This window comes from Oryza sativa, chromosome 8 (assembly GCF_034140825.1).
Source record: "Oryza sativa Japonica Group chromosome 8, ASM3414082v1".
Classification (NCBI taxonomy): domain Eukaryota; kingdom Viridiplantae; phylum Streptophyta; class Magnoliopsida; order Poales; family Poaceae; genus Oryza; species Oryza sativa.
In genome coordinates this window covers 16,495,521-16,522,560 of record NC_089042.1, presented here as the reverse complement: position 1 = coordinate 16,522,560, position 27,040 = coordinate 16,495,521, and the positions used below count along the sequence as shown (strand labels likewise).

The following is a 27,040-nucleotide window of genomic DNA, read 5'->3' as shown; positions in this document are numbered from 1 at the left end:
ATAGATATTGCTCTCTATATTCACGCACCGTCAATCACACATATTACAGCCTTCCTGGAAGTTTCATCCATTCTTTGCACTGTTGCAGAGATCTTATCGAGATTAGAGGCCCATTTCCTGGAGGGACTAAAACAAAATGCATTCATGCATCTCCCCTAACTTTATTACATGCAAGGATGGCCAGCTGTCCAATCTATCTTGTAACCTGCTTTAACTTCATTGTAATTCTCTAATCTGGGATGGCCATCTGTAGATTATTATTTTCTTTTGGTATCTCCTAAGCATGGAGCCAATAGAATAAGAGCATGATAATCTATCTTATCAGGGGGTGCCTCCTAGTCCATGAGCAAGCTTCTTGGGTTTTTCCATGTGGGGGGTATGATGGTCCTGTGATATATGACATCTTTCTTGGACCTCCCTGATCTCCTTCTCCTCAGTCTCTATATAAAGACCCTGGCTTCTTTCCTAGCCACAGCTAGGGCTAGCTAGGTCTTCAGAGACAAGCTGAGTTAGCTTCAATACATCCTCAACCAAAACCTTCTTTGTTTTTTGGTATCAATACCAATTATCAAGCTATGAAGGTTGTGAGCCAGGTGAAGCAGATGGGGAGGCTGAACAAGGCTCTCAAGGAGAAGAGAGCCAAGCTCTACATAATCCGCCGATGCGTTGTCATGCTTCTCCGTTGGAGTGATTGATCGATCTTCCGTGCAAACGCATGGCAGATCGATCAATCGTTGTTCTAATCGATTGATCCCTCCTGTTTTGGATCTTTTTTGGCCTGCCATTTTGGTAGGGCTTCAGATTCCGGCAGCATGACTGATATGTACATGCATAGGTGCATCCATGCATGTATTGTTCCCGTGCTCGCGTTTTAGGAGGGATCGATCGATTGGTAATTTCACTTTTGAATCTTTTTTCCTTTGCCTCTTTGTTTAGAGACAAGGGTTTGAGAGAAGGTGCTTGGCTCTAATGTTGATGCTCCCATTCTCTTCAACAAATGGAGAAGGCCGGTATACAACAACCACTGCATTTCATTTCTTGATGGACTCGACTACTCGTCGATCATATGACTTTGAGGAAGATAAGACGATTAAAACGACTACAAGTTGATGGGGTTCTCGTGCTGATGCATGGCTTGATGAGCTGTTTCTATGTGTCTTTAAGTGTTTTATGTGTTGGAAGAAGGGTTTAAACCTTGTGGGATTTAATCCTAATTTGTCCGTAGTCAAGGCACACAAGGGTGCTAGCTTTCACAATTATGTTGTATCAAAGTGATCTTGAACGCTAAATTATGGTTCTATAATAAAATTTCCTTTTCAGTCTGCGCAATGTAAAGATTGATGAGTTAAGGACTTATTAAGGTAATAATATCTTCTTTTTGCTCATTTTCCCCTAACACAAGAGCTTTGTCACGTACTCGCATTGCTACAAACTACTATTGATTGCACTACTATTTAATGTTATGTTAATTCCATTTTGAACGTTCAAAAGAAGACATACAGAAAATTAGCTCCCTAGCTGTCCTCTATAAAAATTCTTACAAACCCATTGTTTGTTCGACAAATCTTGATCCACATCTTGAACATTGTTTGTGCTTTTCTTGCAGACCAATCTTTAGATTTGCAGAGTTAAATTATTCAAGACTTTGGCATCGGTGAAAGTAACATAGTCATCCACAAAGACGAAGCAACTTTGGCAGATCCAACGAGTAGAAGGCTTATACGTGTCCTCTGACCCAGATACCGAGAGCATTCTTAATTAATTTGGTAATAATTTTAAGAAGTAGAGCATCGGGGGTAGTTTTGTACTCATTCGTGATTTTAGAGGATTCTGGGTGAGTTTTCTCGAGAAGAAAATAAGTCAAATGCCGACGAATATAATGATCTTATTGTAAATCATTTGTATTACTTCATGGATTCAAGGGAACAGAAAAATGATATATATAGTCTGATTAAGGTGCCAACGCAGATGTCTAATTAGATAGAAACCCTCATTAAATAAATCATGTTCAATTTTTATCCAAGGCATCTCAAGTGGTTTTTATTATTTGTGTAACTTATATCTATCTATCTATCTATCTATCTATCTTCTATCTATCTATCTATCTATCTATCTATCTATCTATCTTCTATTATATACTAAAAGTCCATGAAACTTCCTACAAACGCTCCTAAACCGCCAAGTGGCGCTCTAATAAATTAGAGAAATCCCTAGAAATTCTAATAAAAAACAAAACATCTAGCCTTCGGTTTTCACTTAAACTGGTGGACCCATTATTTTACACCGTTAGATCATATTTATGAAAAAGAAACAGTAATCCCTCGGTGATCTGTTGTCCCTGATAATCGCTTAGATTTATATATAGAAAAAAGAACGTGCTACGTGAGCCTTACGTTCTGCACGCGCGACGAAACAATGACTACATATACGTCGACCTCTTTCACTGGTGATCGCCCCGCACCAGAAGATCTGCGCCACAAAAACAGCCGTGAGTACCATGAGTCCATCGATGTGGATCCAACCAAACTCTTGAGTCCCCAAACATATACTGCTCCGGTGCAATTTATCAATTAAGATTTGGTTCAAACTTTGATCTGCAAACTACTTTTGCTGTTTTTTATTTAAGAAAAATCCCGTTCAAACTTCCAAGTTGTTTCGTTTCTGATATGAAACGACATCAACTAATTAAGGGCTCAGCTAAGCCATCGGATGACCCCTAAGTTCACTTGCACCAAGGTAGATCCAGTAACTTTTGTTCACAACGCAAGCAACCAATATGATTTAGCATGGCACTCTATAAACACTCATAAGTCGAGGAATCCTATAGTAACAATATTATAGCCCGTGCAATGTAAATTTGAGGAATTGTCTAGCCAAAAAATAAATATATTATTATATATTATATACTAAAGGTCGATTAAACTTTCTACAAACGCTCTCAAACCACCATGTGGGATTCCTACAAAAGCTTCTAAACCGCCACGTGACGCTCTAATAATTTCTGAGAAAAAAAGAAAAATATCTAACCGTTTATTTTTAAGTTAAAACAGTTTACCCGGTAATACTAACCATTATATTAAATCCACCGATCCGATCACCCTTTTCTCTTGGAGCTACAGGTACGTATAAAACGTACGAACCACCACATCTGCTCCTCCCACTCAGTATTCTCTTTCTTTTTTATTTTTTTATTAAGGTTATGCACCATAATTTGTTACTATAAAAATTATTAGATCTATTTTTACGTGGAACTTTAATTTATATATGAATGATCTTGGTGACATAAATAAATAATTACTTTTTTAAGCCAATCTACACATTCAATTTATGACACGCTTAAGCGAAGCCATCCATGACAAATCATTTATGATAGCTCTCATACTAATGAACGGATCAAAACGTAGAATGTTTGAGATATGTCTGTAGGGATAATCCATCAAAGAAGTAAGATCATCTATGACACGTGTAGTTTTGATGAATTACGCATATGACCTAACAGATGATAAGTCTCCGCTTTCCTCACTTCCTCTCTCAGTTTTCTAGCTAAAGAGTTAAAAAAAATCAATAATTAGATGGCTAAATATTTTTTAACATATTTGATTTTTTTTGTTTGATCCGTATTGACCATGTTTTGGTACATAATATTATACATTAAAAGTCCATGAAACTTTCTACAAACGCTTCTAAGCTGCCACGTATACCCTATAAATGCTCCTAAGCCACCACGTGGCACTCTGATAAATTAGAGAAATTCTTAAAATCTCTTAGAAAAAGGCAAAAACTATTGAATTTCATTTAATCCGGTGGACCCAATATTTTTAACCATTAGATCAATCTCTAAAAGAGACGTGGGGCCTCTTCTGCTCGATGCACCACATGGGTTGCTGCCGGATGGGCACCACGGTGGGCAACGGCACCGTCGACGCCCATGGCGAGAGCTGGGAGGCGGAGCAGCTGTATGTGTGCAATGACAGCGTGCTGCCCACCGCAGTGGGCATCAACCCCATGATCACCATACAGTCCGTGGCGTATTGCGTTGCCAATGGCATTGCTGACTCCCTGTCCGGTAAAACGACTTAATTAGCTCTACTGTTGTTGCATATTCTATCAGTATACGCATATGATTGTTATGAGCACCAGAATTATGTGCATGCGCCTTTGTCGTGCAAAGTTGTGGATTATTTGTAATTATCTCCATGAAAAAGAAAAAAAAACACCGCATCTTTCTGCATGGTGGTAGAATTCATCGCTCTTGGTAGTCTAGAATTCATCGCTCTCGAACATATCTTTTCATCACATTAGATATGCACAATACTCATAATAAGTACATATCTTTTCATGTAATTAAAAATTTTAGTGCGCATGGAGTCGTAAGTACGGTATGTTATCCGCGGTCCCTCTTTTTCTCTTTATCTGTTCCCTCTCTTATTCCTATTTTTATGCAATGTTGGTTAGAAACCACAAATCTAAATTGATATTTTTTATCTGTTTATATCGTTAGATAATTTATGACTAAATATATGGTTAAAGATCATATTCATTATATTTCAACTTTCAAAAAAGTCACATTTTGGTTATAATTTCTGACTTTTATATGTGTCATTTAGATAAATATAAAAAATATGAAAAAATAATCATATATATTTTTATCAACGTATTCACAATAATTAAATTAGATCAACAACGGTAAAAGTAAAATAAACTTAACTATGAGTGGTGTTAAAAAAAATTATTCCCCGCATTCTAAAACTATGGTAAGTCAAAATAATATAATTATATTTATCTATTATATACTAAAAGTCCATTAAACCTCCTAAAAAAACTCTCAAACCACCACGTGAACATCCTAGAAACGTTTAAGACTCCTGATCGGTCACAGTTTTGCCCCCATCGACATTAATGGGAACACCATCAGCATGGGGGCCAAATTAGCTTGTGACTACATGTGTGATAGGGGCCAAATTAGCTTGGGAGTACAGGTGTATATCACAGATGACCGAGCTAAGAGCTTTATCTACCAATTATTTTAGAAACTTAAAAGATAAAAACTATTTAGTATTCAAACTACCATGATTGTATAAATGGCTAATTCTTTCAAACAAAAAAGATAAAATAGGGTAAGCATGGTAGGCTTCACATTTAAGATTATGCAATATAAATATTGTCACTAAATGCCCAATGCACGTTAGCTAACATAAAATCACAAACAGTGATCGTTTGGATCACGTAAATTTCTAATGTTTAATCATAAATTTTAGAGCAAAAATATTTAAATCATGACAACAATCATACCACAGTGCACGGAACAAATGAATTGTCTCCCACACTGCAAAATCAATTTAGACCCGAGAAGGCTTTTTTGTTTGAAATATATATAGTGTCACATGCACCCAAGGTATCGATTAATAACAATGAAACAATCTAGCCAACATATAGAAAAAAATAGCAGGTGCATCTCACCAAAGATACAGTAAGTTGTAAAATATGTAGCCAATTTGCTACATACTAAAAGGAACACCGAAAGTAACTATCAAGTTCTATTGATCGTTGGCAAATAGTTATACGGGCACAAAGATTTGTATGTACCATTACTTTCATAATCAATCAATGTAAAATGTCAACTTTAAGCCACTTATCCAACTTTTTAATTGAATGAACAATTGTATTCATCGCACTCATAAACAAATGATCTCCATGGGCATTCTTTTCACATGTTCCTCAAATGTGCACCCTCCTATGTGACGAGCTTGGCTCAGACTCATGGGTCACCTTTAGAAACAACTTTTGTAATGTTTTTACACAACTATTTTAGTGGAGTACTTAACCCACAAGATAGCATTGAAACTTTTATAGAGAGAACTATTTTAGTGAAGCACTTAATCCGCAAAGGTAGTATTGAATCAATCTACTCCCTTGGCTATAGGGGAAAAAACTCATTTTATGTCCTAACGATATTTTATTCTTTTTTAATTTTTTTATGCTTCTCTACATACAAGCCATATTTCGCTTTGACACATCAATAAATGAATGTCAATGATAATTAAACGAATTTACTAAATTCCACAACTTGCATGTATAAGCTTCTAAGGTATCAATACAAAATCAATAAATTAAAGACAGCAGGATGGTAGAAAACTATATTTATGAGAAATTAAAGTTTCTTAAGATTTTTTAAGAAAAAATAAACAATGAGCATTCAATTAAGAAGGGAAATACATAATTTTAATTTAAATTCATTTTGTTAGACCTGTTTTCGAAAAGAAATAACAAGCATGCCCGTGCGAATGCGCGGGCTACCTTCCTAGTTGGAATATAAAGTAGATAGAGCACTAAAAATCTCGTTGTAAATATAGAAGTAAGCATAGCTCAATCAGCTAGTTTCTTGTGATGAAATCTACTCATACAGGGTCTCACATTTACGGCTAATCATTCTTTCAATCGTAGATGACATACTCCGTTTACAACCATACGTCTACGATAACTTCGTCAATCTCAAGATATGTTGGATCAGTCTCTTGGACATACTGATATGCACTAGCTCACGAAGGCACATTAGTACCGGTTTCAGAAGGACCAAAGGTACTGACACCAATTATACGGAACTAATGACCCGGGTCATTACTGCCAATTTTGTAACTGGTACCTATATATGTGATATTGTTGGTGCCCCCATTCTATATATGCCATATAGATATGCCAGTTCATGTTAAAAACAGCACCCTCGTCATAGCATACCATACATATCGGTTTATCATAAAAACAGACACATATGCCAATAGGTGTTTGCTATGATTGTTTCCCAATTTACTAAAAAACACTCAAATCCTATTAAACATCAGCCTGACCAGCCCGGGTGGCCGCCCTAGGTCATTGGGCATGCGTGGAGAAAAAAGAAGATTTATGTTGACAAAAGTCCCAGTTCTTAACAAATTGAGGACCGTTTAAGGAGGGGACGGGGCTTATAGGTGCTGGCTCGTAACCAATACCAACTTTGTCTACAACCAGTACCTATAAAACCTTCACTACAAGAAATTTGGTCTTTTATGATAAATTTCATATGACAAAACACATTTTAGTCACAGTAGTGATGCGTTTATGACAATTTTTCTTTGGATGACAAGCGTTTGTGACTAAGTTGTAATTTAGTCATAAACAAATGTCACCATGTGCCTTTCCCATTTTTTGTGACAATAGTTCATTACGAAAGTGAATGAATATGATTGTCATAATTTAAAATTCATTTTTTTAAAAAAAGGAACACCTTGGCACAGCCACGTGAGCATGTCTAGGTGGACATGTGGGACCCATGTGTAAGTTAGAATATTAACTGGAAAAGAATAAAAATGTAGCGCTTCTTGCAATGAGGAGGGATCGAACCCACGCCCTCTGGCTGACTGGCTTCCCAGGACAAACCACTGAGCTACTCTTCCGTTGCTGTGTAATTATTGATTCTTTTCATCTTGTACATTTTACACACTGGGAAACACACACTCCCATGTTACAAATTGCTTTGTCGGATGAAAAATGACCAAAATAAAAATTATAGATCTTGATGAATTATACAACCTTGATGTTTATGACTTTTTCATTTGAAATCATTTAGTATTTGAAAATGTTGTTTAAATTGTCATAATTTGAAATTCAAATTCAAATTATTGAAACAGAGTCATATAGCAAAATGACCAAAACAAAAGTTGTAGATATTAATGATTTATACAACTTTGTTGTTTATGACTTTTTCAGTTGAAATCATTTAATATTTAAAAATATTGTTTGAAGTTGTCATAATTTGAAATTCAAATTTTATATAGTTCAATAAAACTCAGATAGAGAAATGACCAAAACTAAAATGGTATATCTCAATAAGTTCTACAACTTTGTTTTTACAACTTTTTCATAAAAGTTGATTTATTATGTCTTTTGTGTGTTACTTCACAATAGTATAATAAAATAAAAAGAAAAAAAGGGTTAAACAGAGATGGAATGAAGCTATGGGCTAGCCCTTTTGCTTCTCCCTCGCCGAGAAGTCCATTTTGCTTCCCTCCTTTCAATTAATTTCAAAATATTAAACCTTCGAATCGAATTTTATCATAATAAATAAACTTATGTGAAAAAGTTGTCCAAAACAAAGTTGTATAATTTATTGAGATCTACCTATCTTATTTTAGTTATTTCTCCATCGGAGTTTGATTGACCTATATAAAATTTGAATTTCAAATTACGACAACTTCAAATAACATCTTTAAATATTAAATGATTTCAACTGAAAAAGTCATCAATAACAAAGTTGTATAACTCATCAATATCTACAACTTTTGTTTTGGTCATTTTGCAATATGACTCTTTTTCAATAATTTGAATTTGAATTTCAAATTATGACAACTTCAAATAATATTTTGAAATACTAAATGATTTCAACTGAAAAAGTCATCAATAACAAAGTTGTATAACTCATTAACATCTATAACTTTTATTTGGGTCATTTCTTCATCCAATAAAGTGATAGTAACATTGTTCACAAATTTTACATATCTCTCTTATAGTTTATAAACTATATAAGAGATATGTAAAATTTGTAAATAATGTTACAAATCGCTTTGTCAAATGAAGAAATGACCCAAATAAAAGTTATAGATCTTGATGAGTTATACCACTTTGTTATTGATTACTTTTTCAGTTGAAATCATTTATTACTTGTAAATATTGTTTGAAGCTGTCGTAATTTGAAATTCAAATTCATACTGTTCAACAAAAAGTCATATAGAAAAATGACCAAAACAAAAGTTGTAAATCTTGATAAGTTATACAACTTTGTTGTTGATGACTTTTTCAGTTGAAATCATTTATTATTTGAAAATATTGTTTGAAGTTGTCATAATTTAAAATTCAAATTTTATATAGTCTAATCAAACTCGGATGGAGAAATGACAAAAAGAAAAATGGTAGATCTAAATAAGTTATACAAATTTGTTTTTTACAACTTTTTTATACGAGTTAATTTAGTGCCATAAAAATTGATTCGAAATTTCAAATAAAAATTTTCCCTCCTCGCCACTTCAAAATATTTCATCTTTCCTCCCCCCTCTCTCCCCCCTGATATTTTCCCCTTCTCCTCACTCCTCTCCTTCCTCTCTCTCTCTCACTCTTTCTCTCCTCTCCCTCTCTTTCTCTTCCTCTCTCGGCGCGTGGGCGGCGTGCGCGTGCCGGCGGCTGGCGGCCGCCACGTCGTCCCCGTCGCTCGGGCTGCCCCCTCCGCGGCGGCGCCGACCCCGACGACGACGACGAGTGGGCGGCGCCGACCCCGACGACGACGACGAGGGGGCGGCGACGCGGGCCTCGTCCCGCCCGGATCCGGCGGCGGGAGTGGGCGGCGGGAGCGGGGGCGGCCGGCGGCGGGAGCGGGGGATCCGGTGGCGGCACGGCGGATCCAGCTCGGGCGCGGCGACGACGACCTCCCCGCGGCGACGACGGCGGCGGCGGGCGGCGGCGGCAAGGTCGGGCGCGGCGGATCCGGCGCGGTGGCGAGCGGCGGCGGCGAGCTCGGGCGCGGTGACGACGACCTCCCCACGGCGATGACGACCTCGGCGACGACGACGGCGGCGGGTGGTGGCGGCGAGGTCGGGCGCGGCGGATCCGGCGCGGTGACGACGACCTCCCCACGGCGATGACGACCTCGGCGACGACGACGGCGGCGGGTGGTGGCGGCGAGGTCGGGCGCGGCGGATCCGGCGCGGTGGCGAGCGGCGGCGGCGAGCTCGGGTATACGCCCTGACTCTTGCCTCTATATTATGCTCTGCCTATTTAACTAGAAATAGTAGCACAATATTGATCTTATCTAGTTATCTTAAGCTCTTGAGGTTAAATAGAACAATGATTATTTCAGCACAACTTGAGCCATTAGACACAAATTTGCATTGAAACAACACTTGAAAAGGATCTTCATCATCTACAAATATTTAGTAGTCTATTACACCCATATAGTGTACAGTTTGGTTTGTCATTGGAGTGCTTACTAGATAGTTAGGGTGACCAACTGCTCTTTCCATCCTAGGGAGAAGGAATTTCACTCTGTTATAGCCTATACCACTTCTTTGCTGCTGCCTTTTGATGCTAGCATTTTGATCAATTCTTTTCTGAACTCACCACAGTTGTCTTCACCATAATGCAAGTTGCCATGTGTTCTCCTTAATATTATGTGACTTAATTGATTTTAGCACTTATATCTGTCACTCTTTGTGTTGATCTGTTATCTGCAAAGTTGCCATGCACGGCAGGATGCGGGTTCCGCCGCCGTCTCCGCTCTGGTGCTCTCAGCCAGCCCAGCGACCAGCCTCCCGCTCCCACTCCGGTGCTCCTGGCTGGCCTCCCGCTCCCGCTCCGGCGCTCGTCACCTCGGTTGTTCGTCCCTAGCCCTGCAGCCTTCGCTTCGATTCCAGCGGAACGCAATGGCCTTCCCCTGCAGGTAAGGTAATGAACAGCTGCCTATGCTTCTCTTCCTCTAGTTGACTAGCGCATCAGCTCTGTGCCTCTGGTATCAGAAATTGGATTGAATTTGGTGGGCTCAAATTTAATGGGCATGTTTAGTCTATCGGGCTCCAACATTTTATATAAACTATATTTTTTCTACATTTCAACATGTGTGTTCGGCACCCCATTTCAACTTGTGTATGCTATTGGTGCCATGACTGAAGCTGTAAGTGGAGTGGTTGCTGCAGTTGGTGAACAGGCGATGATTGGAAGTTGCCATCTGTTGTTGCCTTGACTAGAATGATTTTGATGGATGTATGTTTGGTATTACTGATTAGTGACCTGGTGATCTGTTGGACTTGTAGGACTTTGGTGGACGTATTTTGTTGTGATTCATTTGTATGGATGGTGAATGTTTAGAACTATTATATGTACAATTATATGGCTGTATGAACCATTAATTTTGGAGGAAATGATCTGTTTGGATGTCTAATTATTTTTGTTATAAAATTATAAGTTGTTTATTATTTATGATGATTCTTTAAATGAGCTTGGGCTGCAATATCAGCTGTAAAATGGGCTGAAATACTACTGGGCTTACATGAAAAAAATAAAAAGGCTGTTGAGAAATGGTCCAAAATTGGTTGGCTGGCCCATGGGCTAGTTAGGCTTATTTGAATTATAATTGTAAAACCAGCCCATGTTATAAATGGGCCAAATTCGTTTTTGTGACAATTATTTTTGTCATACTCCACATGCCATGTCACACGCCATGTCATATGCCACGTCAGATGACTAGACAATTGTTAGCATCCCATCTAATGTATTATGACAAATATAGTGACAAATACCGTTGTCACAGACCAGTGACAAGCATGCAATTGTCACTACGATTAATGACAATTGGGTCTATTAGTCACAGAAGGAGGATAATGACAGGGATTCAATGACTATAGCTATTTTGTCACTAGTGTGTCATATAAGGGGTACAATGACAAGAAAAAGGCTGTAATTGTCACAATTAATTAGTCATAGAAGGCCTAAGCTCTTGTAGTGCTTATAGGTGCTAGCTAGTTGTTAATTTTCTCCCGTCCAAAATGGCTCCGGTGGACGAAAAATGCCTTATAGGTACCAATTTTAGGCAAACTGGAATTAATATGGCGTGCAGATATATATAAGGATAAATGTACGCCTATGTATATAATTTCGTACGTCATTTCTTTCTATGATTTTACAATAAATCCGGCATAGTAGATAGGATTCACTATAGCACATATGGAATATAGAGCTAGCTAGCTTAGAGCATTTACATGAGGTGCCGATAACATAAATAAGTCATGGCATATATAATTAAGGGAAAATTGCAAAAACCACCCCAAATATAACTCTGAGTTTGAGATGCCGCCCTATAAGAAGATTTGTTGCAAATCCTCACCTTCTAATTCACCTTGGTTTGATTTAGGCACCTTCTCTCTACACATGCGTGATTACTGGAGCATCTCGTGGCGAAATTAGCCAAGTCCCGCTCATCGTGATGATTTATCAACAGGTCCCTTTTGTATTAGATTGTGTGGGCTTAATTCCTGATTAAACTGTGTTGAAACCTGCTATTTTGGGTCATATATGACCAATTGCAACAGATGAAGTCAAGCAGCTATAATCTGGTTATATGATTACTGCTTCCTGTTCAAATGTTTCTATATGCTCGTTAGGTCCGAAAAAAAATGGATATGTTGTTCAATACACATAATATCAGTTTGGAATATGCAATTATGCATATGATCTAAGGTTTATAGGCCAGAAAGTTAAGTCCTCCAGTTTCATGTATCACAATATCTCACCCTAGCTATCATGGGTATGACATGTGGGCCCATGGTGTCCGAAACATTGGTGCGGTAAGAAAACTGCAGTTTTGCAATAGTTACATTGGTTCACTACCGCCATCTTAACCTATCCTCCCGCTGAGGTGGTCAAATGGAAAATATGTGATAGTGTAGAGCAGTAGTCACGATCAAAGGAAGTTTGGACCTGCTATGAAACATTGAACCAAGATTACGGACCTAAATATGTGTTTTACAATATCAGGGACCCAAGTGATACCACCATGCAACTTTAAGGAACAACAGTATATTTCACTTCTATTGCAATTACTCAAAATTGCCCGCTAATGTTACACCAAGTTGATAGTTTCATCACTAACTTTGCAGTTTTCTGAAATTTACTCGGCAGAGTACTATTAGTGCTTGCTAAATTATATGTAGAACAACTTTTACATTTGTTTTCTCAATTTCTTTTTTAAACTGAAGAATTCTGCAATCTATAATTAAAAACTATATATGGTTGTAAGTTGTCGCTGAATCCTAAATTAGTTTTCAAACAAGTAATTCATAATTTCCAAATTAGAATGTAATGGTGTAGTTTTGTGAAAATTTATAGCCTTTATACCTGGTTCTAGGTGGTTCTGGGCAACTTAAAATATAACAACTAAAATTTGATGAAATTCACTCATAAAGTCGTTGTATTGAATTAATAGATATTTGGAGTGTCAATTACATTTCTTTATGATCTATGTTTTTTAACTTAGTTCGAAATTTATGAGTACCAAGTTGTACTTGTTTTGGAGCCTCAATTTAGGTATTTTTCTTAATTCAAAGATTAAGAAAGAGATACGGATAAAATAACATTTATAAACACATATGGACAAATCGAGTACATGTATATATTTAATGCGTGATTATTCTCGGAGGGTACAATTAGTATACATGTAGATACCGATAGATTTATATACATTATTGAGGCAGAAATACATGCACAGTTAAAATACAGATACAGATATAAATAATATACATAAGATATATATACAAATATCAATGTAGATGTTATATTATGAGATTCTTCTTGGAGAGCACAATAGCATAGATGTAGATATAGGTAGATTTCGATACACTTATTGATGAAGAAATATATAAATGAGATTTATTGATATAGATATATAGATAGATTTATATGCAATATATATAGTGCATTTATTGATATAGATAGAGATACAAATATAGATATGAGTACATAAATATAAATATATACATATACATATACATCAATGCATCAGATACAGATACAGATATAAAAACATATGTAAGATATGGATACAAATATCAATGTAGATGTAGATATATTAAGGTGTGGTTCTTCTTGTAGAGCACAATCATCATAGATGTAGATATAGGTAGATTTAGATACACTTATTGATCCAGAAATATATAAATGACATTTATTGATATAGATATAGATAGATTTAGATATATCAAAATATTTATTGGTATAGATATAGATACAAATATAGATATGAATACATAAATATAAATATATCCAAATACATATCCATCAATGCGTGAGATATACATACATACATACATACATATATAGAGTGACAGATCAATAAATGGACCAAGACCATTAGAGTTTTAGCCCAAGTTTATATGGTAAAATCACAAAGTGCTCCATGGGCCTTTCATCTTAGTTCCCAGATGATGGATTAGGGCTTGGATCCACCCCTTATAGGACTTAGATGTTGATATATCTATTATCATGAGAGTTTTCTCGAAGTGTTAAATTAATGTAGTTGTACATATATTTGTTGATATCATACAAACTAGATAGGATTGTTGTTCATCTATGATTGGTGATAGATTGGATTAGGGATTATTGATGTCATTGTTGTGATATTTGATGGATTTGATTTTGGCTCGGCTCGGCTTGGAGCCGACTTCTTCTTTTTTGAATCGAGAGAGCACAAAGGTGTCGGTTGTATGACATGCACCAATGACCTAATGACATTGGTCCCGACCAATTGGTGCTGGCTGGGAAACGGGCACCAATTGCCGGTTCCCAACCGGCACCTAGAGCGGTTTGTGTACTAGTGTTACTAATATGGAAGATAGAGAAAAAAAGAGATAAAACATCGTTGATATGGATAATATCGGCTTAACAACAAAATTTGGTACCTTATAGTAACTAGGTATCAAATTTACAATAGAAAAAATGGTATCTCATGGTACCTCCTAAATAACTGTGAAATTGCTCTAGATGAAAACTTGATTGCATTAGGGTGAAAGAAAGAAAAATAATAATAGAAATAAGAAATTACTCCCTCCATTTCAAGTTATAATATGTTTTGACTTTGATCGAAGTCAAACTACCTCAAGTTTGACCAAGTTTATAGAAAATAATAATAATATTTTTGACCAAGATAAATTTATTATAAAAATATATTTAATTATTAATTTAATAAAACTAAAAGTCAAAATATCTTATAACCCAAAACAGAGGGAGTATTATTTTGGTTTAATTTGAAACGGAGCGAGTAATATTTTGGTTTAATTGTCAAAGATTTTGTTGTCTCAATTGTCGTGGCATAGTGTCTAAAAATAACATGTAGTCCCTCCGTCCCATAAAACATCAAGTAAAAATGACCAAAATGCCTCTCATTATTGGTAAAAAAAATGCCTCTCATTATTGGTAAAAGTAGTAATAATGATAGGTAGGTAAATGATATTTAAGGAAGAAAACTTCTCGTTTTACGTGCTGATGTTGGGTATGAAGGTAGAAATTGGTTTTTTATGGGACAAAATTCAAACTCCACAAGTTGAATTTTTTTTGGACGGAGGAAGTATTGTCTACCAGCTAGTACCGGTATCCTCCTTTGAATATATGTTGCCATCGTTTGGTTTTGGCATCACTGTCGGTCTTTAGGCACACGGTATGCTTGTTGCTGCCTGCGCCTGCACAGCGCCAAATTAGAAACCACCAGCTAGCTCCGCCCGGTATATCGTCCCATCCGGGCTAGGCGCGACGACCGCCGGGAGGCGCGCGCACACGCACGTGTGCGTGCCCCTCGTGCGCGCGCATGTCGCCGCTTGCACGCTCGCGATGTCTCGTCCGCTTCTGCGCTCGCCAGCGGCCGTACCGTGGCCCTGTCGACTGTCGTTCCAGAGCCCTTGGGATCAGTTGCGACGCTCTCTGTGCCTCGACGAGCAAGTCTAGTTTTAGACCGAGTTTAGTTTCAATTTTTTTCTTTAAACTTTTAACTTTTCTATCACATCAAAACTTTTCTACACATATAAACTTTTAACTTTTACATCACATCGTTCCAATTTCAATCAAATTTATAATTTTAGCGTGAACTAAACACACCTTTAATCCAGCATCTGGCTGTCCTATCCGAGGTTTGTTTTCCATACAGCTTAGCTACGGAAAACTCAGGTCAGCCCTGGAGATCGATCCATCCTCTCGAGTCCTCTGAAATGGCGCCGTTTCCGGGAGACAAGGCATCCTGGTATTCGCTAGGTTTGTCTCTCGTTTGTTAATTTGTTTGGCAGTCCCGTGCAAGGCATGCATGCGTCCAAGTTTAAGTGAAGAATAGAGTCAACAGACGAAAACACTACATACCTTGTGGACAACTATTGTTTTACCTTTTCATTTTGGTTCAGCTCAACTAAATTATCAAATGAAAATCCATTATCTAAAAAAAAATTCTGAACAAATTACTCATTGGCGACAGCCTGTTCTCGAATGATAATGTGATGACTCAAAATCCGATAAGCACATCAAAGACAGACAGCGCAAGAAAACGGTTGACTACAAGGACATATTTTGGGATTATTCGGTTCACAGGGTTTGTAAATCATAAGAATAGGAAAAGTAAAGAATTAGAATGTCACATGCACTCTAATCCTTACGAATTTTTCTGGATCTCTCACCTCATGCTAAAAATCCTACTAAATTAGGTTGTAAAAATAAAATCTTTAGGAATTGGATAGGATCTATTGTTATGAAATGAATGATGCATGTAGGAAAAATTCCTAAGGTTTTAATTCCCACAACAATTCTCTGAAAATCCTTAAAAACAAATGAACACTTGGAGAGGGATCATAGGAATAGAAAGCCTGGTGGTGGGTGGTGGAGCCGTCTTTAGCAGCACAAGAGGCGAAGGATGTTGGGCCAGCCTCGGACATGAAGATGATTCATTGGAGTGGTTAGGAAATAGGGACGATAATCGATTTATCTGACGGCATGGGGAAAAAACATTGAAAGGGAGGCACCGCACGAGAAACATGTCCTAGAGTCAACAAAGATATGCAATGATAGCGCCGCGACAGAGAAGAAGATGAGGGAAATCTATGTTGCAGAATTTTTATTATTTTTTCCTAATTATTTATTGTTTTAAGGGGAAAACTTCTCTCTAGCTTACACACAAATATGGTCCGAGAAACTTCTCTCTATTTTTAAATAACTTACAACACACAATATTTACTTTTAAACTCTAACCATTAGTGTTTATGAAAAACATTTTCAAACACTCAAAGGAATGCCATGTTTTATGTTAATGTAATGTCTAATCATGGAATTCTGTTCACTTTAATTTAATCATTTCAAAAAATAATGGTCAATGTTTTCATAATAAAATATTATTTAAAATGGGATAGTACTAAAGAAAAAGGCTAAACTTAGTTTGAATCAGCTTATTGATTTGGCTACGAACTCATTTTTCGTAACGCTTTCTTAACTGATAAGCAATCTCCTCCATTCCTGGTATTGATTGCACAATATACATGATTAAGCAATGAGCACTTTCTTAATGCTTACGGAAACCGTTAGGTAATCACTCACTCTAATATAATTGCTGCTCCTAATTCTCTTTAATAATTCAACAATTTAGGGCTTGTTTGGTTTGAAACCCTACCAAAATATTGGTAGCACCAAACTTTAGGTAAATTTTGGCACAAGCAAATTTTTTATAGTATAGATTTGGCTCCACTCTATTGATTTGACAAAAATTGGCTTCAATCCAAAATGCTAACATGCACTATTTAAAACTACCTAAGAATTAGTAGGGAAGAATTGGCACCAAACCAAAATGGCCCTTAAGCACAAAATCCACATCCACTCGATCAATTGCTTCTTTTATCTTATGTCAACTATCAACTTTAGAACGTACATATGTCTCAAACCATGTGTCCGTTGTTGGACATAATAAACTTGTTTGTATTTAAAATGAAAGAGTTCAGACATAGTTTGAGAGCATTTCTAGATTGAGGTAAGTTCCATCGATGATAGTTTTATCTTTCTAATGTTCTCACTAATTATGTTTTCTCACAGCTCATCACCAATTTTGTAAACTTTTCTTCACTTCACACACTTATCTTCTAATCTATCATACAACTCTATTAATTTTTTCATTACAATATTTCATTAAAAAAAGCCATTTCTATAAGATCTAGCAGCAATGCGCGGGGTATCATCTAGAGTTCTATTGACAACATGGAACCAGGAATTAAAACCTTTATATAATTCCCAAATCCCAAAATACTAATGGAATACAAGAACCCGAATAATATACTAAAATAAATGGAGATTCAGATATCTTTGGGAAGTTGAACTAATTAAAATCAATTCCCAATGCAATAAATATTGTTCAAAAACAATAATTACAAGAATCAAATTTTAGTAACTACAAACTCGAGAGTGGAAGCTTAACCGGAAATGCATTAATCATGTAAATACATGAACACCACCGACCAGAGCAAAGGCCGGCCCAGTAAGTAGAACAGGACAAAGCCGCCTAGCCCAGCTGAGCAGCAACCAAAGCCGACCGGCCGGCCCCCGCGACCGTGAGCCGCCACCGCACCGGGTCGAGCCCACGTCGGCGCCGCAAAGCCAGCACGGCAACACGCCATCCGATCGATCCGAGCCCTTGCACCACCGGACACCGGTTGAGTCAAGCCAATTAGCCAAGGCGCGCGACACGACTCCCGTGCATATCGCACCGTGCCACGCGCCGCGTTGGCAGTGTGTTGTCGTGTAGACCTCTCGCATGCGCCGTGCGGCCACACCGTCACCTTGCCAGCACGCATTGCGCCACGCCTCGTGCAGCCGTGCTCTGCAACCCCGTGCACGTACGTATACCGACGTCGGCCATGCGCCAAGACCACCGTACCCGCCACTCGCACACTAGTGCCTCCTCCTCATGATGGTCCATGCATGCCCGAGCCAAACGCGCGCGCTACACAGTAGAGCGATTCACCGTCCACGCTGCTGACCCCGTACGTGCGCCGGGCTAGCTTAGCTCGGCGCCTCGGCCTACGATCGATCGAGCGCGGCGCGCGCAAATAGGTCACATTATATTCGTCGGCCTCACGAAGTCTTCCGCATCCGTCGCTTCGCAGCCGTGTTTGTGCGATTTCCGCGACCTCCCCACGCCATCCAACCAATCTCGTCGCTCCATCGCCCACGCGCCGGAGCCAGGCGTTGAGGCAGAACCGGTGCCAGGCGTGGACGAGGTAGCCGGCCGGCGCTGGGTTCCTGGCGGCCGGTGACGTCGGCACCTACTCGTCAGCTCGGCTGCCGAAGGGACGGCGGAGCAGGAGCGGTGCCGACGCCGCGCGCGCTGACTTATGGTGTCCTCGAGGTACTCTTGTTCAAGCTTGGTACGCCTTCCTGGTTGACAGGGACTCCAGTGACGGCGCCTGAGCAGAGCAGGGTCGAAGGCACTCTGTGTACTGTTTGATCTGGTGCGGCGCGCAACGACGACGTACGCCGTGCCGTGGTGCGGCGCACGGACGCCATATATATAGCACGCGAGGCAGGGCACCGCATGGGGAAACAAGATTTTGTATAAGTAAGAATGTTTTGTGTTAAATGTTACTTGTAAGGATGACATGTGGCCCCGCTTGACAATGGGCCCACGTGTCAGCGTCTTCTAGTGCAAGAGCCGTACGCCTTGTCCCTCCTATAAAACCCGCAACCAAAAAAACACAAGGGAAAAATCCTCCAGAAATAACAGTGTCTGGGAGGGGGGCAATATTGCTGAACTCGTACGAACTCAGTGGTAGAGAATATATTCTCTCCTCCTGAGGCATCAGCGATTGTCCTCTTCTTCCTCCTGGAGTGTTTGTAGAAATTTGGGGCAATTGATTTCAAGGGGATGCTGGATTGCCAGGTTGATTCCCACAACATCGCCTTCCTCTCATTGTCTCATACACGTAAGAGGTAACATGAGGTACCTCTTCACACAATGACAAATGACAAGTTGATACTTTTCCAATAGCCATTTGGCCTCTTACCACCAACAGCAGAAAGGTACAACACCATTTTTTTCCTGCCCCCACAACCGATCACAAATCAAAGCAAAAGATAAACAACCACTGGTGACACAATATAATTAATATGGACCTAGCTACAACATTCACCACGCCCAATATCTCAATGCCCTGTTTCTTAATTTGGTCCACTATCTCTATCGACTTCCTGGCTAGAAGCTAGCTAGCACTGGTACAGAAACTGATCTATGGGCTGCTGCATCATTTGCATCCCTGAGCCCCATGCATTTGCAGTGAAAACATCATAATAATCGTAATGGCCAGTAGTTGCTGCAGTCATTGTAGTGGTGGATGGGTATGTAGTCGCTGCTATTGTAGGATTAGAAGGTGATTGGTTTCCATTGTTCATGTAGAAGATTATCTCACGGAGCGCTGATAGCCTGCTATCCAGCTCCATCATCTGAGTGCGCAGCACTGAGTTCTGAGACTCTGCGAAGGCACAGCTTTGGGTGACCATGTTCAATGTTGTGGTGAGCTGCTGGTTCTCCATCTTCAACTGGTTCACCTATTTTATATAATCAAGATAACATTCCTTTTTAACATAAACATTTTTTTTTGGATTTGCTGAAGGAAGCTGTGATGAACAGAACAGATTTTAGATTGTGCAAGTAATTACTATCTACCATGTGCATCTGGTGAATTGTGCTATTTATTTATGTTACACTGGTATGTATTATTTTGCTAATTTGTTCAAGCAACATTCTGAAATCTTTTCCTACTATTGTTGGTACGATTAATCTGGAAAAATGAATGAAATTCTGGATGAAGGTTTCTTGCGATATCTGACAGTTCATAGAAATTTGCCTTCACATTTCCGGAGCAAAACATAAGCTTGATCCGGTCTTGATCGGCATCAAGAAATTTCGATGAGCTTGCTCTTATTTCCAGATTTGACAGTTGGGAGCAATTGTTGGTAACTAGTTGCCTATCACCTTTTTCTTTGGAAGTGATAGCGAGTTTAATGTTTTTCAAGTATTATGTACGAAGCAATTAGTTGGGGCCCCTTGAAAAAAGGGCACCGTGTGCATTATTGGAGTTTCCTTGAGCAAGTCCTTCAGCTCAAGTGTCCTTTTTCATCTGATTTTGCTTTTGTGTATCAAATTCACCTGCACATGAGTGCAAGCTTCAATCCATAAAGCAAACTAATTAAAGCTAGGAACTACAAACATATTAAAATCTACATAACAAATGCAACCATATTATATATATATGTATATAGATAGGGAAAAAAAGGAATTCAAACATACCTGTGAGGTAAGGTCATCGAGGTGCTGTTGTTTCCGTAACCTAGACCTCTTTGCCGACTCTCGGTTTGATTCCTTCCTTCTTTTCCGCTTCAGGTCCATTTGGACCTGCAGCTGGATATCACCCTCTGACCCTGAGCTCCGGGTCCCATGGCTTGAGCCAGAGGTTATCCCGCTTGACAGGGTCCCACCTGACAGGGTCATCCTAATAAAAGTCCTGAGTACCCTCCTTAGTGCAACACTCAGGAAAATACCTTACAGTATTGTCACCCTCAGTTTTGTCTATAAGCTATAATTTCCAATGAGAAGTATTTTGTAGAATATGGTGGTCTATTCTCTGGTATTGGATGGATCAAATAAAAGAGAACAGTAGCTAGGATGTTACTGAGAAGACATAGAACCAGTAAAGGAAGACGACGGAGAAAGAGAGGACAAGATGAGAGCCTCGCCGGAGCGTCGAGCTGATCATAAATCCGGAGAGGATGACCTCGGAGAGGATTGGTGACATCTACCAAGTCACAACCTCCCCTTGTTTAATCTATCATGGATCAACCAGCCAGAAACACTATAATAATTTCCTCTACAAACAGGTTTTGCTACTGTATATAAATGTGCAGACAAAATATATGTACAATGATGTATTTTCAACTTGCTAGTTGATAAAAATTTTAGCAGAGTCTCCCCGAGAAACCTTGGTTCTCAAAGGAAAAATTCAACAGAATTTCCCTAAGAAACTTTGGTTCTCAAAGAAAAAATTCGCACAGGGAAAGACTATAGGAGATTAAGAACATCAAGATGAAGTGGTTGGAGAGCAAAGGATGTTTTGAAAGAGGAGGATGCCCAGCAGGGGTTCTGCTGAAGCAAGGGAACCTTAGCGAGGAAGGAGGGGAGAAGGGGAAAAGGGAATTGAGGCTTGGGAAGAGGGGCTCTTTTATAGATGAAAAAAAGGAGTGTTTTGTGAGAGAAGAAGAAACAGAAATATTATATTGGTGTAATGGATAGTGGTGGCTAGTGAGTTAGTGGGCAAAAAAACATGGGGAAGAAAAGCAGAACTTGATGGTGGGCTGTTGCCTGTGGGATTAGAATCTTCTGTGGCATCTTGGGATGATTTTTTATAAGGATTATTCAATCAAATGTTTCCATAAGCTAGCTCTAGAGAAACATGGCCCTTTGTTACTTACAGTACCTGTTGTGACATTTTTCAGCAATTCATTCCCAGATGATGCTGTGTGAAACAGAGTATTCACTACTTTTTAGAGAGAGAGAGAGAGAGAGAGAGTATTGGATATCTACCGCCGGGGTAGATCTATTTTTTCTGCAAGAAAGGTCTTAATGTTTTTACCAATTGGGGGGACAAAAATGTGGTCCAGTGTCTAAAGCATAACACATGCTCTGCATTGATTTAACTAATAATAACTTTTACATCTTGAAAGATTTCCACTTCCTGCCTCTACAATCAGAAAGCACTTTCCCTACCTTTCCCTGAAAATGGGTCGATAAAATGCTATTATATAACTAAACAAACACAAAATTGTATATATAAAAATTTGAGTTTTTATTTTTTTGCCATTTTCTAATAGCTTCTATAAGTAAAAGGCGCAAATAAGTGATTTGAAAAATCATAGGTGGACAATGAAAAAAAATGCATGGTATCAACTAGTCAAATTGGTCCTTTTTCACCTAACCAAAGTTTGTATGATTCCAAAATAAATGAAAATACACTATTATAATTGGTATAAACAAGTGTGAATCTATTTTAAATCACCATGAGTTACTCGGTACGTCAAATTTGTTACGATAAAACATATACTCACTCCATTTCAAATTAATTGTTGTTTTATATTTGTCCTAAGTCAAATATTTGTAATTTTGACCATCAATTTATATAACTTTATATAGTTTAACATTATAAGATTTATAATTTAGATTCACTATAATAAATACTTTCATGATATATAACTTACATGCTGTTAAATTATATGAATTTCTAAAATTGATGGTCAAAGTTAAAATTGCTTAACTTATTAGGATAAAGCTAAAATGACAAGTAATTTGAAACTGTGGGGAGTATAGCATAAGAAGAACATACTATGTCTCTATAAACTCCTTGATGAAATTAACAGCTTTTTCAAAGCATGTTCAGTGGATTTTTTATCCATTTCTAATTCAGGGGTCTCAGAAAAATGTCAAATACATATTTTAGGGAATTGGAGAAATTTAAGTTATTGGTAGAACTTATTAAATATAAATGTTCGTTTCTTTGATATGTGGTGACTATACTACGTACTAATTTTTGAAATAACTTTATTTGACCAGCCTTTTTTTAAATGAATTTAACTCTGATAAAGTATTAGATAGAAAACTGATGAGAAATGAGTACGATGGGATGTCCAGAGTTATCTGTGAGAACTTCTCTGCCTCAAATAATATTATTGCTTTTAGCATGATAGCTAGGAAAGTAATAGGACCACAAGAAAGGTAGGGAGAACATTTCCTTCTTAAATGATAAACAAAGATGATTGTTTTGTGGAAGTTTAGGTGAAGATTTTTCTTGAACTAGTATGACCTACTTGCAAATTGCATGTCCAGGAAAATTGCAATCTCTTCGTGTCTGGTGGTTGGCTACCTCCTGTCCAATAGAAGTATCGTATTAGTCTCTCTCTTTTTTTTTTTTTCTTAAATGGAAGCCATAAATAGATATTTGCATCCTAATGAGAACAATCTATGATAAGTAGCTCTTGTTTTACATTGATTGCCATTTCAATGTACTCCCTCTGTCCCTAAATATAAGGGATTTTAATTGGATATAACACATTGTAATATAACGAATCTGGACATCATCCAACCAAAATCGTATATATACAGGGACAGAGGGAGTATAATAATAGACCTTGGGTCTCATACATTGTCCTACCTTATGGTCCTACCCATAGGGCTAATGCCTCATGTAGATAAGATTTTATCATCGTATAGTTCATAAATCGGCTGGTGTTCTCCAGAAGGATCAAATGTTCTCCCGATATTTATGTGCATTGCCCATTAGGACAACCAAAAGTCAGATCATCATTCATCAGCTAGCTTTCCATGACTTAAAGGTTAAACCAACAATAAAATAATCTTTTGGTTTATTTCTTTTAGATGATGAATTTATTTTTTTTTCTACAATCAACCTTGTTTCTTTATACGAGCCAAGATAAATTTTTCACTGTATAGAGCTCAATAGCTGAGAGGACAGGAAAATAAACAGAGCTAAAAAGGTTTGTCCAGCTAATTAGGTTAGGCAAACTTCAGATCACTTTGGATGGCTGAAAACACAAACTAGCACGGCATCTAGACCATGACGTCCTGTTGCGGCGGCCAAAATATTTGGTGTCCTTTTTTACTTGAGAAGAAGATGTCCACGGTTTAATTATTCAGTGTAGGATTGATATACCTACTGTACAAAGTAAATTGTACAGGAAAAACGGAGCATGTAAATGTCTATCTGGCCTAATTAGAACTATGCCACATCATGTTGAACAAATTTGTGAAACAACTGCTCTCTATTCTGCAACAGTATATGCAAAATTAAAGTCATAGCCTGTAGTAAGATTTCATCTGAATATTTGAGCACATGTCTGTTTCTGTTCAAATCTTAGGCAGGTCGCCGTCGCTTCAAAAGATGACAATACAAAAGGTTTCATCGCTTAACATAGCACATCACTAAAAAAGAATAAGCATTATTCATGGTGAAAAAGGCAGATCAGAATTCCTCAAGTGTCAAAATGTCAACAGATTCATGCATCAAGTGGTTCTGCATATCCATTGTTATCAGTACAGCCAGTGGCTTAGCTTGCTGATAGCTACTTCTTGCATTTTTCATCTCACCATAATATCATTGCAGAACATTTTAATGACAAAACAATAGGTAGGAAGCTTCATTTTAAGCCGCATAAATTAGATCAGTAAGTTAGATCAAGTTATCTTCCACATACTGCAACTAGCATTCCTTGTGAGCAGAAGCTCCCTAATAATGTCTTCGCGATAAACTGGATTAGTACCTGCCCATAGTAACACCTAGGCACCTCACAGTTTCTACAAAAGAGTTCATCATTTGATTGAAATTCAGACAAAGGGAGAGGCACAGAGAGTAGCTTATTAAAACAAGAGGGGAACCCGGCATGGTCTCAACTCTCAAACTTTCAAAAATATATATCCATGGATGGATGGATACCATGCTTGTGTTCTTTCACAAACCGTGGTTTAGAGAGAAAGAAACTGTCGTCGAACCGCCCCTGGTTTTCGCCATTGGGGAGTTATGCACCTTTTAGCTGCTCCTAGCACATGTACACAGTTATACAGTTGCTGTTGCACACAGCCTTTTGCATTCAGCAACGCTCCTGGATCAGATGCATGGCTGCAGGCTGCAGCTAACATCTAGTACCTTTTTCTAGACTATGGACTAATCTGTGACGTCTCACACACAATGATGAGATAGTGTCAACTGCTGAAGTATCATGTAATCCTTGTCTACACGCAATGTTAATTTACAGAAAGCAATCTTTGGTAAAGTAGCATGTGTATAATAAGTTCAACACAAGTTGATTGTAAACATTACAGTTGCAATCGTAAGTATATATATATTTGCTCAAAATTTCTACCCATTGGCTCACAATTATACTGACTTGCAGTGCAGGACTGAATATCCATGTTTCATGATGTTCAGAATCTCCAATTAATTGATTGCAATGCTTCTAGTTAAGGTGAAATGCATAAATACATTTTATCAGGGAAATAGCTATGCGTCCGACTGAAATGTACGACATGCATCCGACTGCCGCTTGCATTGGTTCGTTGCAGAGAAGCCAAAGACGGTGATTGGTGCACATGGTATGGTCGGATGCAGGTTGTACGAATCCGTCGTACGCATAGCAGTGCTCTTTTATCAGTGTTGCAGTGAGGATTTGTAGCCTCTACCACAAGTATCTCCGATTAATTGATTGCATTAGAAGACTTTGGTGGCTGGCATGCTTCGATATACCAGTAGAAGATGGACAGACAAAGAACAGGAACGGCTCTCGGTGGTTGGTCTGATGGTGAATGGGGGGAAAAATAGCTGATTGAAGAGACATGGCAGCTACAAGAGTGGTCAAGTACAGGTTATTTCAGAGACACGAGCACACAATCATCTGATTTGATATAAATTTGCCGGCATGTGCTTTTTTTTATATAATGGAAGATAGCACCCATAATATACGTCATGCCATGATATGCATGCACATAACCATAATATTAGTACAAAGTTTCTTCATATAGCAGAGTATGAGATATATGAGAACAAATGAGCAAAAGCAAAACTGAAAAAAAAAAGAGAGAAAAGATTAAGCCACACATAGCATATTATTGTTGAATCTCCCTCCATGCTAATTGAAAATCTTCATAACCACCCTCAAAAGTTCAGCAAAGCGATGTGTTGAATGTCCCTTGGCTCTTCGCAGTGTAACTAGGACCAGCACCACAACCAAATGACCAATTGGTGTACATAAAGATAAGATGCACGTGTATTAGATATTTTTTATCAAACAATGGCAATACGATGTAGCCAAATTGACTAACAAAGAGAAACAACCCAATCATAATTCTCATCTTTTTCCATGGTCTTGCATGCTCTCCTAAAACAATTTCCAAAATATATTTGCTATGCTACTTGGTGGATGTAAATTAAAAAGTATTCGTACAACTCTGTCGATGGGCTATACTCGACAACAATATTTATAGAGTATGGTGGTCGTTGTTACCAAGGTATACACGAGATAGTAGTAAAGAGACAAGAGGCGAGGATTTTTGTACTGATTTAGATCCTCTATATGAGTAATAACCCTACTCCAATTTATATATATCTCTAGAAGTACCACACTGATTACAATAGAGAAGCAAGTTAGCTATTCTAACTCGCCGACTAGGACCCGCCAAGTATGTCTCGACAAGTTGATGCTGGTGACTAGGGCCTGTCTTCCTCCTAGCTGTTTATAGAACTCAGAGAACCCTGTTAGGATACGGGCCGAGGAGACATTGTGTTTTACGGGTTGGACTCTTACGTCTTCTATTCCTACGAAAGCAGTTTTCTTCCTGACTCGCTTTATACCCATATTTGGATATTCCTTCCGTATAAGTTAGGTATGTTGTATTCCT

At 38.3% G+C, this 27,040-nt stretch overlaps 2 protein-coding genes across 2 annotated transcripts; one reads left to right on the top strand and one right to left on the bottom strand.

Moving 5' to 3' along the window:
• The first annotated feature begins 477 nt into the window (after positions 1-477).
• On the top strand, positions 478-1,322 carry LOC112939883 (small polypeptide ROTUNDIFOLIA LIKE 2-like). Its single transcript, XM_026027489.2, has one exon. It carries the CDS (start codon positions 576-578, stop codon positions 693-695), a length of 120 nt encoding a protein of 39 aa, XP_025883274.1. The 5' UTR covers positions 478-575; the 3' UTR covers positions 696-1,322.
• Positions 1,323-19,562: 18,240 nt separating this feature from the next.
• On the bottom strand, positions 19,563-21,773 carry LOC4345363 (bZIP transcription factor 44). Its single transcript, XM_015795581.3, has 2 exons — positions 20,873-21,773; positions 19,563-20,130 (listed from the first exon to the last, which is right to left on the bottom strand). The coding sequence occupies exons 1-2, from the start codon at positions 21,071-21,073 to the stop codon at positions 19,789-19,791; spliced, it is 543 nt and encodes a 180-aa protein (XP_015651067.1). The 5' UTR covers positions 21,074-21,773; the 3' UTR covers positions 19,563-19,788.
• Positions 21,774-27,040: the final 5,267 nt, after the last annotated feature.

Coding starts and splice junctions, on each gene's coding strand:
- LOC112939883 (XM_026027489.2), top strand. CDS start 576: ATGAAGGTTGTGAGCCAGGTGAAGCAGATGGGGAGGCTGAACAAGGCT.
- LOC4345363 (XM_015795581.3), bottom strand. CDS start 21,073: ATGACCCTGTCAGGTGGGACCCTGTCAAGCGGGATAACCTCTGGCTCA. Junction 20,131..20,872: donor TCGATGACCTTACCTCACAG/GTATGTTTGAAT, acceptor TATATAAAATAG/GTGAACCAGTTGAAGATGGA.